The 14,479-nt window shown below is 46.1% G+C and overlaps 1 protein-coding gene across 1 annotated transcript in view; it reads right to left on the bottom strand.

Annotated features, from left to right (window-relative positions):
* Positions 1–14,479, bottom strand: part of LOC141161324 (inactive dipeptidyl peptidase 10-like) — a 247,286-nt gene that overhangs the window by 67,728 nt on the left and 165,079 nt on the right. The window contains exon 3 of the mRNA XM_073646137.1: positions 1,684–1,779. Coding sequence (XP_073502238.1) covers positions 1,684–1,779 — 96 coding nt within the window. The remainder of the gene's footprint in view (positions 1–1,683; positions 1,780–14,479) is intronic.

The raw sequence follows: 14,479 nt of genomic DNA, 5'->3' as shown, positions 1-14,479 counted from the left end.
ACCATTATTATTATTATTATTATTACCATTATTATTATTATTATTATTACCATTATTATAATTATTACCATTATTATTATTACCATTATTATTATTACCATTATTATTATTATTATTATTATTATTACCATTATTATTATTATTATTATTACCATTATTATAATTATTATTACCATTATTATTATTACCATTATTATTATTATTATTATTATTACCATTATTATTATTACCATTATTATTATTATTATTATTATTACCATTATTATTATTATTATTATTACCATTATTATAATTATTATTACCATTATTATTATTACCATTATTATTATTACCATTATTATTATTATTATTATTATTACCATTATTATTATTACCATTATTATTATTATTATTACCATTATTATTATTATTATTATTATTATTATTTTGACATCCCCATTGATTCCCAGGTCTGTACATGAGGAGGGTTACATACAAAGCACAAATAGAAATGACAGCGAACACACTAAGAAGGGCAGACGGGTACAGAGGGGAGGACCGGCCTTTGGGGGCTTACAGTCTACAGGCCTCACTATTATTTTTGATACCTTTCTTACTTTGCTGCATTTCTTTCACACCTGCCTTAAACTTTCCAGAGTTCTATAAATAAGTTTTTCTGACTTACACCCCTCTGCAGTCAGACTGTCCTTCCAGTAGGGGGCAGTTCTGGGTTCGGCTCTGCCCTGTCTATTCTGAGGGCGGCTGAGCCACTAGGGTTAAGGACCGTCCTGACCGGCTGCACCTTGTGCGATGGCTTTTACGCTCTTTTGATCAAAATGGTGTGGACTAAGACCCCTGTGTTATTTTATGTACTTTTTTCTGATTTATTTACTGCGGGGGATTAATTGTAATCCTAGGTTTTGTCTGTTAATGGCCACAGTGTAAATGTGAACCTACACTGTGCACTTCTACCTACAGCCTCATTTCTTCAGTTTTGCAACAGAGGGCAGTAGTATCACATTGTCACGAATAATTTGGAGATTTGTGGCAGCTCTGGTTATGTTGTAATTTAAATGTAGTTTTTTCCTTTTGGTCCAGCAACGGTTAATGTTAGTCTCTTGCTGGCAGCCTTCTGAGGACGGTCAGCTGATGTTGGTTGGTGCCATTCCCACCTCCCTTTAAATAGCCACATGATCCATCAGCTGACCGCCGGTTCTAGTTCATTCTATGGTGACCTCTTTGAAGGAGCCGGTCTCTGGAGAAGCTGTGGTGTTCGGTGCTGTTGCAGCGGTGAAGTTTCTGTTGGAGAGATGTGTATTTTATGTTGTTATCTTCCCATTATTTGTCTTCCCTTTCTTGTGTTGTCCTATAGTAGTGGTGAGACTAGTGTCTCGCTGGCCTGCGCACTAGCCAGGGTAAGTCCAGGGCCAGCAAGGGTTTAGGCACGTGATAGGGGACCTTAGGGACAGACACAGGTTGGTGTCAGGAGGTGTCCCTTCTCTCGTCCCCCACCGCTAAAGCCCGCCTTTCCCCTCTATCATCCCGTTGCATCCGTGTGTTGTGCCGTCCGCCGGACATTCCCTTGTTGTTCCATAACATACATTTGATAATCTGAGGATCGGGTGCCCCCAGCCTTATTGTTCCTCCCCATCACCCACACATCACAGCTGATACCCGCCCTGGTTGGATCCGCTGCTCACCTACCATTAATCCAGCAGGGCTCGGGATTGTGGGTTGTAAAGTCTTTCCTGAAGAGGTCATCCAGGGTCAGAATCTTCTCTGGAGAATTCGTCATTTCATCTAGAAAAGAACAAAAAGTATCTGGATTTAAAATCAATCTTGAAAAGAAGGAAACAGCAGATCCAGGAAACCTACTAACGTGCAGAACCTCCCGGGACAAAACCCACCTGAACTGAGCACTAGTGGAAAAATCAGAACCTACCTTGTCTGAACCCCTCTGGTCAGAACTTCTGGGGGCAGAATCCCCCTGGTCAGAAGCTCCCTGGTCTGAACCCCTCTGGTCAGAGCACCACTAACCAGAGATGTGTGGTGGAAGAACCTGCCTGGTCAGAAGCTCCCTGGTCTGAACCCCTCTGGTCAGAGCACCACTAGCCAGAGAAGTGTGGTGGAAGAACCTGCCGGGTCAGAACCTCCCTGGTCTGAACCCCTCTGGTCAGAGCACCACTAGCCAGAGAAGTGTGGTGGAAGAAACTGCCTGGTCAGAAGCTCCCTGGTCTGAACCCCTCTGGTCAGAGCACCACTAACCAGAGAAGTGTGGTCGAAGAACCTGCCGGGTCAGAACCTCCCTGGTCTGAACCCCTCTGGTCAGAGCACCACTAGCCAGAGAAGTGTGGTGGAAGAAACTGCCTGGTCAGAAGCTCCCTGGTCTGAACCCCTCTGGTCAGAGCACCACTAGCCAGAGAACTGTGGTGGAAGAACCTGCCTGGCCAGAACCTCTCTGTATCTGAATTCACATGGTTAGAACCTCCCTGGTCAAAACTTCTGGGAGCAGAACCCCCAGGTCGGAGCCTCACTGGTCAGAACCCCCAGGTCGGAGCCTCACTGGTCAGAACCCCCAGGTCGGAGCCTCACAGGTCAGAACCCCCAGGTCGGAGCCTCACTGGTCAGAACCCCCAGGTCGGAGCCTCGCTGGTCAGAACCCCCATGTAGGAGCCTCACTTTTTAGAACCCCCAGGTCAGAGCCTCACAGGTCAGAACCCCCAGGTCGGAGCCTCACTGGTCAGAACCCCCAGGTCGGAGCCTGACTGGTCAGAACCCCCAGGTCAGAGCCTCACTGGTCAGAACCCCCAGGTCGGAGCCTCACTGGTCAGAACCCCCAGGTCGGAGCCTCACAGGTCAGAACCCCCAGGTCGGAGCCTCACTGGTCAGAACCCCCAGGTCGGAGCCTGACTGGTCAGAACCCCCAGGTCAGAGCCTCACTGGTCAGAACCCCCAGGTCGGAGCCTCACTGGTCAGAACCCCCAGGTCGGAGCCTCACTGGTCAGAACCCCCAGGTCGGAGCCTGACTGGTCAGAACCCCCAGGTCAGAGCCTCACTGGTCAGAACCCCCAGGTCGGAGCCTCACTGGTCAGAACCCCCAGGTCGGAGCCTCACAGGTCAGAACCCCCAGGTCGGAGCCTCACTGGTCAGAACCCCCAGGTCGGAGCCTGACTGGTCAGAACCCCCAGGTCAGAGCCTCACTGGTCAGAACCCCCAGGTCAGAGCCTCACTGGTCAGAACCCCCAGGTCGGAGCCTCACTGGTCAGAACCCCCAGGTCGGAGCCTCACTGGTCAGAAGCCCCAGGTCGGAGCCTGACTGGTCAGCAAGACATTACTTTATGCTGGGCACTACATATAACACATAAAGTCTTCAACATTTCATTTGCAACACCAAGCAGGAAAAGACTGTAATGATGGAGATCACTGGAAGGAGACATGTTAATAATATGAAAATGCAGAAAACATGAAAACAAAATTTTCTAAACATCTCGAATTATTCAGTATCAAATACAAGCGCCAGAAATCCCAGCACCTCCGGCCTCGGCTGCTGTCACCGAGGTTATTAATGGTCGTCTGAGGAAGGTTCTGCCAATGAATGATCAGGATTCGCTGCCGGTAGCTCCTGTGTAACAACCGACCAATGACATCCCTAATATGCTCGATGGAGACAAGTCCAGAGATGCTGCTGGCAGCTCCTGTGTAATCACTAACCAATGACGTCCCCGATGTGCTCGATGGAGACAAGTCCAGAGATGCTGCTGGCAGCTCCTGTGTAATCACTAACCAATGACGTCCCCGATGTGCTCAATGGAGACAAGTCCAGAGATGCTGCTGGCAGCTCCTGTGTGATCACCAACCAATGATGTCCCCGATGTGCTCGATGGAGACAAGTCCAGAGATGCTGCTGGCAGCTCCTGTGTGATCACCAACCAATGTCGTCCCCGATGTGCTCGATGGAGACAAGTCCAGAGATGCTGCCGGCAGCTCCTGTGTGATCACCGACCAATGACGTCCCCGATGTGCTTGATGGTGACAAGTCCGGAGACGCTGCCGGCAGCTCCTGTGTAATCACCGACCAATGATGTCCCCGATGTGCTCGATGGAGACAAGTCCAGAGATGCTGCTGGCAGCTCCTGTGTGATCACCGACCAATGACGTCCCCGATGTGCTCGATGGTGACAAGTCCGAAGATGCTGCTGGTTGCTCCTGTGTAATCATCGACCAATGATGTCCCCGATGTGCTCGATGGAGACAAGTCCGGAGATGCTGCTGTCAGCTCCTGGACTAGGGGAGGAGTCCTGAGGAGATAATTTGCATATTCCCACTGCATTTTGGGGTAAGTGAAGAGTCTCCGCGAGCTCAAAGAACACTGGATTTTGGCTGTTGGAGCTGAAAAGAGGACATCGGTAAACCAGGGGAGGAGTCCTGAGGAGATAATTTGCATATTCCCACTGCATTTTGGGATAAGTGAAGAGTCTCCGCGAGCTCAAAGAACACTGGATTTTGGCTGTTGGAGCTGAAAAGAGGACATCGGTAAACCGCGCGCATTTTGAAGCTTTTTTTTAAGCTTTTTTCACTGTTTTCAGAACATTAACAGTAAGAACATGGAAGAGTCCAGGAGCCATTTGGTGAGCTGCATATCCTGCTACATGTTCACAGACTTGCCAGTGGAAAAGCCAAACTTCACATGCCAGAAATGCAGCTTGTGTCCCTGTTGGAGGAAAAGTTGCGAAATCTAGAAGAGAGGTTAACTACCTTGAAAATCATTAAGGAAGGTGAAGAGTTCTTAGACAGAGCAGAATTATCTCTTCATGATTCAGAAAGAGAAGAAATTCGAACTGCACCTGAGGAAACAGAGGAATGGAAGCATGTGACCCACAGAAGCCGGAGGATCGAGAGGCAGTCAGCACCCATACTGCTCAGGAACCAGTACCAGGCTCTCACACAGGAGAACCATGAAGAAATACAGCAAAATAAGACTTTGCCAGCAATGAATAACCTTGTAAGTCCTCAGAATCCTCCTGGATGGAGAAAGAAGAATGTTGTGAAGAAAAAACGAAGAGTGGTGGTCATGGGGGATTCCCTGTTAAGAGGAACAGAGGCTGCTATCTGCAGACCAGACATAACCTCAAGAGAAATGTGCTGTCTTCCAGGAGCAAAAATTAAAGATGTGTCTGACAGGATATCAAGACTCTTCAGACCTACAGATCACTACCCATTCCTGCTACTACATGTGGGGACAAATGACACCGCAAGAAAGGACCTGGAAACCATCTGCAGTGACTTTGAAGACTTAGGCAAGAAAGTGAAAGAATTGGGAGCGCAGGTGGTCTTCTCATCCATCCTCCCAGTGGATGGTCATGGAACAATGAGGTGGAATAAGATTCTACAGGTGAACAACTGGCTACGTCGATGGTGCCGTCAACAAGGATTTGGATTTCTGGATCACGGAATGAATTACCTATACGATGGACTACTTGCTAGAGATGGGGTGCACCTTACGAAGACTGGAAAACATGTATTTGGAAGTCGCCTTGCTACACTCATCAGGAGAGCTTTATACCAGAACAATGTGGGAAGGGAAGCAAAAGGCCAGAAAAAGCCATACAGCTGACAAATACTATTGAGATCTCTGCTACTGGAAGTGGAAAGGAAGAACAAAGACAAAACAATCTAAATAATAAAAATATGGGAGGAAGAGAAACCAATCACAAACTAAAATGTTTTTATACAAATGCACAAAGCATGGGCAACAAACAAGGAGAATTGGAACTACTAACGCAGGAAAAGAAATATGATGTCATTGGAATCACTGAAACTTGGTGGGACGATACACATGATTGGAATAAAAGGCTAAAAGGATACAACTTATTTGCAAGAAACAGACTTGATAAACGAGGAGGAGGTGTCGCATTGTATGTTAGAAAAGCGAATATCTGCACAGAGATTGAAGCTTCAGAGACTGGGAGTTCTGTGGAAACTGTTTGGGTAAGAATACAAGGAGAGAACCACGGAAAGGACACCATTGTAGGCATTTACTACAGGCCACCTGGGCAAGCTGAAGATATGGATGAACTCTTTATGTATCAAATGACCAAGTTCTCCAAAAAAATATGACGTAGTGGTCATGGGAGATTTCAACTATCCAGACATTTGTTGGGAATCTCTCTCAAGTAAAACTAACAGGTCAAGCAAATTCTTATCCTCTCTTGCTGACAACTTTATCTTCCAAAAGGTAGGGGAGAAAACAAGGGGATCTGCTACTTTGGATCTAATCCTTATAAACAGGGAGGAAATGGTTGAGGAGGTAAAGGTGGCTGGGACCCTAGGAGGCAGCGATCATGCTATTATAGAATTTTGGATAACTAGAGGAGGAAGACATGTGAAGACTCAAACTTCAAGGTTAGATTTTAGAAAGGCAGATTTTAAGAGACTCAGAAAGAGAATAGGAGGGATCCAATGGCTGGATGTCCTTAAGGGCAAAAATGTCCAGGAAGGATGGGAAATTTTTAAAAATGAGATTCTCAAAGCACAATCGTTAACAATCCCGAAAAGTAGGAAGAATGGGAAGCATTTAAGGAAACCAGGATGGATGAACACAGAACTTAAACACATGCTAAAAAGAAAGAAAGAAATGTTTATTAAATGGAAAGAGGGAGGCATATCTAAAGAAGATTATAATGCAGTCTGCAGATCCTGCAGGGCACGTATCAGGTTAGCTAAAGCTGACAATGAATTAAGGCTTGCAAGAGATGTCAAAAGCAATAAAAAAGGATTTTGGGGGTATGTCAAAAGTAAAAGAAAAGTCAAAGATGCTATAGGATTTTTACAGGATGAAAATGGAGAAATGGTAAGAGAGGATGTTGAGAAGGCCGAACTTTTTAATTCCTATTTTGCATCTGTTTTCTCTCAGAAAGAAAATGTAACATCAACTGATCTTCACTGTCCTTTTAAAGGAATAGAGGAATCCAAGTTATCTGTAAACAGAAAGATTGTGAGGGAATATTTAGCTAACATAAATGAGTTCAAGTCTCCAGGTCCAGATGAATTACACCCCAGAGTACTGAAGGAGATCGTAGAAGAAATTTTAGAACCACTCTCCATAATCTTTGAAAATTCTTGGAGAACAGGAGAAGTCCCAGAAGACTGGAGAAGAGCAAATGTTGTTCCTATCTTCAAAAAGGGGAAGAAGGTGGACCCAGGGAACTATAGGCCGGTGAGTTTGACTTCTATACCAGGAAAGATCTTTGAACAAATTATTAAACAACATATATGTAAGTACATGGATAAGAATGAAGTGATTAACCAGAGTCAGCATGGGTTTGTAACTAACAAGTCATGTCAGACTAACTTAATCTCCTTCTATGACAGAATCACTGACTGGGTGGATCAGGGAAATGCTGTAGATATAGTATATCTTGACTTCAGCAAAGCATTTGACAAAGTATCTCACACCATCCTTATTGAAAAAATGACCAAGTATGCAATGGACCAGGCAACTGTTAGGTGGATTCATAACTGGCTTAGTGATCGGACTCAAAGGGTGGTTGTAAATGGCTTCACATCCAGCTGGATGAATGTCTCAAGTGGGGTACCACAGGGCTCCGTCCTGGGACCTGTATTGTTCAACATCTTCATCAATGATTTAGATGAAGGAATTGAGGGTAAACTGATTAAATTTGCTGATGACACAAAGCTAGGAGGGATAGCTAATACTAGAGAAGAGAGAGAGGATTCAAAAATACCTAAATAAACTGGAGCAGTGGGCAGCAACCAACAGAATGGTTTTTAACAGGGAAAAATGCAAAGTACTACATCTGGGCAATAAAAATAAAAAAAAGCATATACAGAATGGGAGGAATAGAGCTAAGCAACAGTACATGTGAAAAAGACTTAGGTATACTAATAGATCATAGACTGAACATGAGTCAACAGTGTGATGCAGCAGCAAAAAAGGCAAATACAATTCTGGGATGTATTAACAGAAGCATACAGTCTAGATCACGTGAAGTCATTATCGGTCTTTACTCCTCTTTGGTCAGACCTCATCTGGAATACTGTGTACAGTTTTGGGCACCACATTTTAAAAAAGACATAGACAAACTGGAGCAAGTTCAGAGAAGAGCGACCAGAATGGTGACTGGTCTGCAAACCCTGTCCTATGAGGAACGGTTGCAGGATTTGGGAATGTTTAGCTTGCAAAAAAGAAGACTGAGAGGAGACTTAATAGCTGTCTACAAATATGTCAAGGGCTGTCACATTGTAGAAGGATCATCTTTATTCTCATTTGCACACGGAAAGACTAGAAGCAACGGGATGAAACTAAATGGGAGGAGACACAGATTAGATATTAGAAAAAACTTTTTGACAGTTACGGTGATTAATGAGTGGAACAGGCTGCCACGAGAGGTGGTTAGTTCCCCTTCAATGGACGTCTTCAAACAGAGGCTGGACAGACATCTGTCTGAGATGATCTAGTGAATCCTGCTTTGAGCAGGGGGTTGGACCAGATGACCCAGGAGGTCCCTTCCAACTCTACCATTCTATGATTCTATTCTATGATTAATCATCGACCAATGATGTCCCCGATGTGCTCGATGGAGACAAGTCCGGAGATGCTGCTGGCAGCTCCTGTGTAATCATCGACCAATGATGTCCCCGAAATGCTCAATGGTGACAAGTCCGGAGACGCTGCCGGCAGCTCCTGTGTAATCATCGACCAATGACGTCCCTGATGTGCTCAATGGTGACAAGTCCGGAGACGCTGCCGGCAGCTCCTGTGTAATCACCGACCAATGACGTCTCTGATGTGCTCGACAGAGACCAATCTGAAGATGCTGCATGCAGCTCCTGTGTGATCGCCGACCAATGACGTTCCCGATGTAATCGATGGAGACAAGTCCGGAAATGCAGCAGCCGCAGGAGAAGGAGTAGGCCACGCAGGCAGCTCACAGTAGTACGATGAACATACGGCCTGGGAATGTCATCTTTAAAAATGGCTCTTGGACACTATTGTAACACGCACGCCGCTAGGTTCAGATAGGGGCGAGACAGGTTACATGAATTCTTTGGAATCCTGGGGGAACCGTTACTCAGGGCGACCATAGACCATGTGCACACAGGCACACAGGGGTATTGACCGTCAGGCACAGACACGTAGGTTGTTTCACTTGCTGACCAGACACACTTGACAAGAGTCCTCATAAACGGTAGAACAGTAGAATTTAATAAGAAGCCGCACAGCCAGTGCAAGTTAAATCTTATGAGCAACAGGCTCCAGTGACAAACAGTACAGTGTCCTTAGCAGCACAGCAGTTCACAGTCTTCCCAGTAGTACAGGACAGCACAGTTCTAATGTAAAGGCACATTAATGAACACAGCATTCTTTACAGCACAGTGAGATGGAGGAGGGGGGGAGGGTTTGCTGAGGGAGATGATCCCTGTGACACCATTTCTTACAGTCCTTATCTTTCTGCTTGACAATACTCTGCACTGCTAGTTCAGGAACTCTACCTGACCTGTGCTTAGCTTCACTCGTGACTTGAATCCTTTTCACTTGCAGAGGCCTTGTGTGAGATACAGAACACACACACCACCTTTCTCTTTGGCTCCAGCCAGACAGTAAACAACTTCCATTCTCCTGTGACTGTGTAAACCCCTCTAGTTGCTGGATGCTTCTGGAGCACAGCACTTCCCTTCTCATGTGCTTGTGTTACTGCTAATAATTGCTGAATGCTTTTAAAGCAACAGCAGTACTTCTGCATGTCACACTATAGAAAAATAGGTACACGACAAAATCAATGTAACACCAAGCTGTTAGTGCACCTGAAATGAAGATTGGTGGGGTCCGGCTACAGTACTTTTTGCCACCTCACCATAATCCCAGGAATAGAACTGGTGTGACATTACCTCGGGAAGCCTCTTCAGGTTCTGCATGTGGGCAACATCATTTTTCAGACGACCATTATAACCCTCATTGATAGTAACTAAGAGAGGTTTTGAAAAATGAGTTTCTTTTTTACATAACTTGCAGATTAGTGACATATCCATCTTATGATTTCCATAAATCCACAGCTTTTCCTTCCTTGTGTAAGTCCCATGTTGAGCCATGTATAAGATACAGTATATTTATGTTACATCCATATGTTTCCTATGCTATAAGCCTCGAGAACAGCAATATGAGGCTTGTATGGGACAGTGAAGTCTCTAGTCCTGAGATTCAGGAGATGGAGCAAAGGACATCTGGAGATGGGGTGCGGGAACCTCATGGAGCAGAGGACATCTGAAGATGGATTGCAGGAACCTCATGGGGCAGAGGACATCTGAAGATGGTGTGCGGGAACCTCATGGAGCAGAGGACATCTGGAGATGGATTGCAGGAACCTCATGGAGCAGAGGACATCTGGAGATGGGGTGCGGGAACCTCATGTGGCAGAGGACGTCTGGAGATGGGGTGCAGGAACCTCAAGGGGCAGAGGACGTCTGGAGATGGGGTGCAGGAACCTCATGGAGCAGAGGACATCTGGAGATGGATTGCAGGAACCTCATGGGGCAGAGGACATCTGGAGATGGGGTGCAGGCACTTCATGGAGCAGAGGACATCTGGAGATGGGGTGCAGGCACTTCATGGAGCAGAGGACATCTGGAGATGGATTGCAGGAACCTCATAGGGCAGAGGATGTCTGCAGATGGATTGCAGGAACCTCATGGAGCAGAGGACATCTGGAGATGGATTGCAGGAACCTCATGGGGCAGAGGACATCTGGAGATGGGGTGCAGGCACTTCATGGAGCAGATGACATCTGGAGATGGTGTGCGGGAACCTCATGGAGCAGAGGACATCTGGAGGTGGATTGCAGGAACCTCATGGAGCAGAGGACGTCTGGAGATGGATTGCAGGAACCTCATGGAGCAGAGGAAATCTGGAGATGGATTGCAGGAACCTCATGGGGCAGAGGACGTCTGGAGATGGATTGCAGGAACCTCATGGGGCAGAGGACGTCTGGAGATGGGGTGCGGGAACCTCATGGAGCAGAGGACATCTGGAGATGGATTGCAGGGACCTCATGGGGCAGAGGACATCTGGAGAATACTGTAGTGATGTGCTCCTCATACTGCCGCTTATAATTACAGGACTCACCGCACAGTGCGGAGAGGCGGCTCTGAAGTTCAGTGTGTACTGGGCTCCAGCATTCACATTCACACTATTTTACATATTCAAACTAATATTGAAAAGACATATACACTTCATATTGGCTGGAGATCCAGCACCGCTTAGTCTTCCCATAAATAGTATCTGAAGATATAGTGCAGCGGGTTATACAAATGATCAACCTATATTTATCCAAAGAAAACCACCGACAATTTCAATATAAAACGAATAATCTTTATTAAACAATGTAGATAAAAGATACATTAAAATGCAACAATGTGAAAAAACTGCACAGAGATATAACAAGGAGGGATTAACAAGCAAAAAATGGCGGTCAGCCCAGCGCTGGGTGAGGTATTCCCACCCCAATCTTATCTATATAGCCTCGTCCGAGACATTAGTACGTCCTCGAGCCTCTGCCAATAGATCAGATTCAGAGTCAAGGTGTAACAGAGCATTAATATGCGGCTCCGGTTCTCAGGGTGCCCCAGTAATTAGGGTAATCCCATACAGCTCAATGCTGCCCCCCGCATCCTAGTCCCACAATCAGAGCCACGCACTTACACATGTTAGCATGAAATATTGCGGTCCACCACCTTTCACCCTGACGCACGTTTCGCATACATATAGCTTCTTCAAGGGGAGTGTATTTTACATATAATTTTTTTTGTAAAAAGGACATCAGCAACCCTCCTGCTAGAAAAGACGCTCCAGGAAAAATACCGCCAGAATTCTCCCAAAGTGTATTCTGCTTGCAAAACTTGGCGGGAATACCTGCATCTAAAGTCGTCATGTGCACATACCCTGATTTGGCCCTTCAGGGTTCTCTCAGTTTTCGGGGTAAAAGAGGGTGCTTTTCTGCACGTCATGCAAATGTCTTCCTTACATACAAAGTGATCAACACAAATGTGAATACGACCCATCCATCACATGACACTGGACACGTTGCATCCATGGAGGCTCGGTCCTTCCAGTCACTGTATAAGCAGCGGTGGTGACGAGTAGGTGACGAGCCGCGGGGACATGATTGTGCCTCTTCACCAGCTCTATGACTGACGGGGACAGCACACGTCTGGCCTCCACATCTACACTCTTCCTCATTCTCCTCATTATAAGAGTTAACAAACAGACGCAACTTTCTACTAATTCTTCTGTCACATTTTATTTCTGTTGAATCTGAAACAAAGTCATGAAAAGTACAGCACCACCACGAGACTGGCAGAGTACAGAAAGACTGGCAGAGTACAGAAAGACTGGCAGAGTACAGAAAGACTGGCAGACACCCGAGAAACTGATTGAAACCGGTACGACTGGCAGACATCAAAGACATTGGCAGAATACAGAAAGGCTGGCGGACACCCGAGAGAATGGCAGAAACCTGGATGCTAGACAGCCACCAGAAAGACTGGCGGACACCCAAGAACCTGGCAAACACCGACGTGACTGGCAGACATCAAAGACACTGGCAGAGTACAGAAAGACTGGCGGACACACGAATGACTGGCAGACACCCGAATGATTGGCAGACACCCGAGAAACTGATTGAAACCGGCACGACTGGCAGACATCAAAGACAGTGGCAGAATACAGAAAGGCTGGCGGACACACGAGCGAATGGCAGAAACCTGGATGCTAGACAGCCACCAGAAAGACTGGCAGACACCTGAGTGACAGGCGGACACCCGAGCGAATGGCAGAAACCTGAATGTTAGACAGTCACCAAAAAGACTGGCGGACACCCAAGAACCTGGCAAACACCGGCATGGCTGGTGGACATCAAAGAGATTGGTGGACACTGGAGCAACTCGCAGACACCCGAGAAATTGGCGAACTCCATTGTGACTGGTGGACATCAAAGAGATTGGCAGAATAGAATACAGAGCGACTGGCAGAAAGCTGAGTGCTAGACAGCCACCAGAAAGACCGGCGGACACCCAAGCGACTGGTAGATATCCGAGTGAATGGAGAACACCCGAGCAACTGGCAGAAACCTGAGTGTTGGACAGCAAGCAGAAAGACACCTGAACATCAGGCAGACACCCAAGTAACTGACGGACACTCAATTGACTGGCGAATTCTCAATCAAATGGCAGACACCCGAGTAACTGGCGAAACCAGAGTGATAGCCACCAGAAAACTGCAGACACCCAAGCAACTGGCAGACACTGTACCAAATGGTAGAAACCTGAGTGTTAGACAGCCACCAAATAGACACTCATGCGACTGGCAGACACCTGGGAAACTGGTGAACACTTGCGTGACTGGCGCAACATCAAAGAGACTGGCAGAATACAGAAAGACTGGCGGACACCTAAGCAACAGGCGCATACCTGAGCGACTGGCAGGAACCTGGATGTTACACAGCCAATAGGAAGACTGGCGGACCCAAGAACCTGGCAAACATCGTCATGGCTGGCGGACATTAAAGTGATTGGTAGAATACAGAAAGACGGGTGGACACCGGAACAACTCGCAGAGACCCGAGAAATTGGTGAATACCAGCGTGACTGGTGGACATCAAAGAGATTGGCAGAATACAATACAGAGAGACTGGCAGAAACCTGAGTGTTAGACAGTGTGATGATACAGCGTAAAATCTTAATTATGCCAAACATACTTTCTGATGGCAAGAGCAGTATACCTTTATTTTTATGTTGACTTTTTAACCTGTGATCTTCTTTGGTTGATTAACACAGACTATTGCTTGAATAATCCTGAATGTTGATTTAAAGAGAACCTACTACTATATCAACTATGTAAATAGATTAGCTCAAACAATGATAGCTGGGCCATGTGAGTAATGCCCTCCCTAACCCCAACCTGTGACTGATAATCTTACCCAGATTGTAATTATAAACAGGGATGTCTGTAGTGCTGGAATGAGAATCACGGAACATCAGAAAGACTTTACAAGGAGAATGAGAGACATACTTCAGGAAAGGGTTGGCTGCTGCATGTTCTTAAGCTTGTACCATGATGCATTCTGTTATCACTGACTAAGGGCGTAAGCCAGAAACGCGTCGAGATTGCATCTCAGCTATCATGGACTTTTATATATTTTAATATTTTGCACAAATAAAGTGAGAATTATTTTTTATTGGAGACTTTTCCCACTTTCTCTTTATGTATCATTCAGGAAAGTAGATGGATAGCATGGCATCCAAAGATACACAGATTTAGATTCTACATGATTCTGGCCTAAGGGTATCGGCCCTGACTGGAAAGATACGGATCTGCTCCATTAACCATCAGAGAGACCATGGATACATTTTGGGGAGACCAGGTTGGGATGAAGAAGTCACCTGGCCCCATGGATATGTTGTTTGGGGTTGCCAGGAGGGACCCACT

Source organism: Phyllobates terribilis, unplaced genomic scaffold, assembly GCF_046119375.1.
Source record: "Phyllobates terribilis strain yellow unplaced genomic scaffold, ASM4611937v1 Scaffold_9__5_contigs__length_417890890, whole genome shotgun sequence".
NCBI lineage: Eukaryota > Metazoa > Chordata > Amphibia > Anura > Dendrobatidae > Phyllobates > Phyllobates terribilis.
The sequence above is the reverse complement of the archived record's forward strand: the minus strand, read 5'-3'. Positions and strand labels throughout refer to the sequence as shown.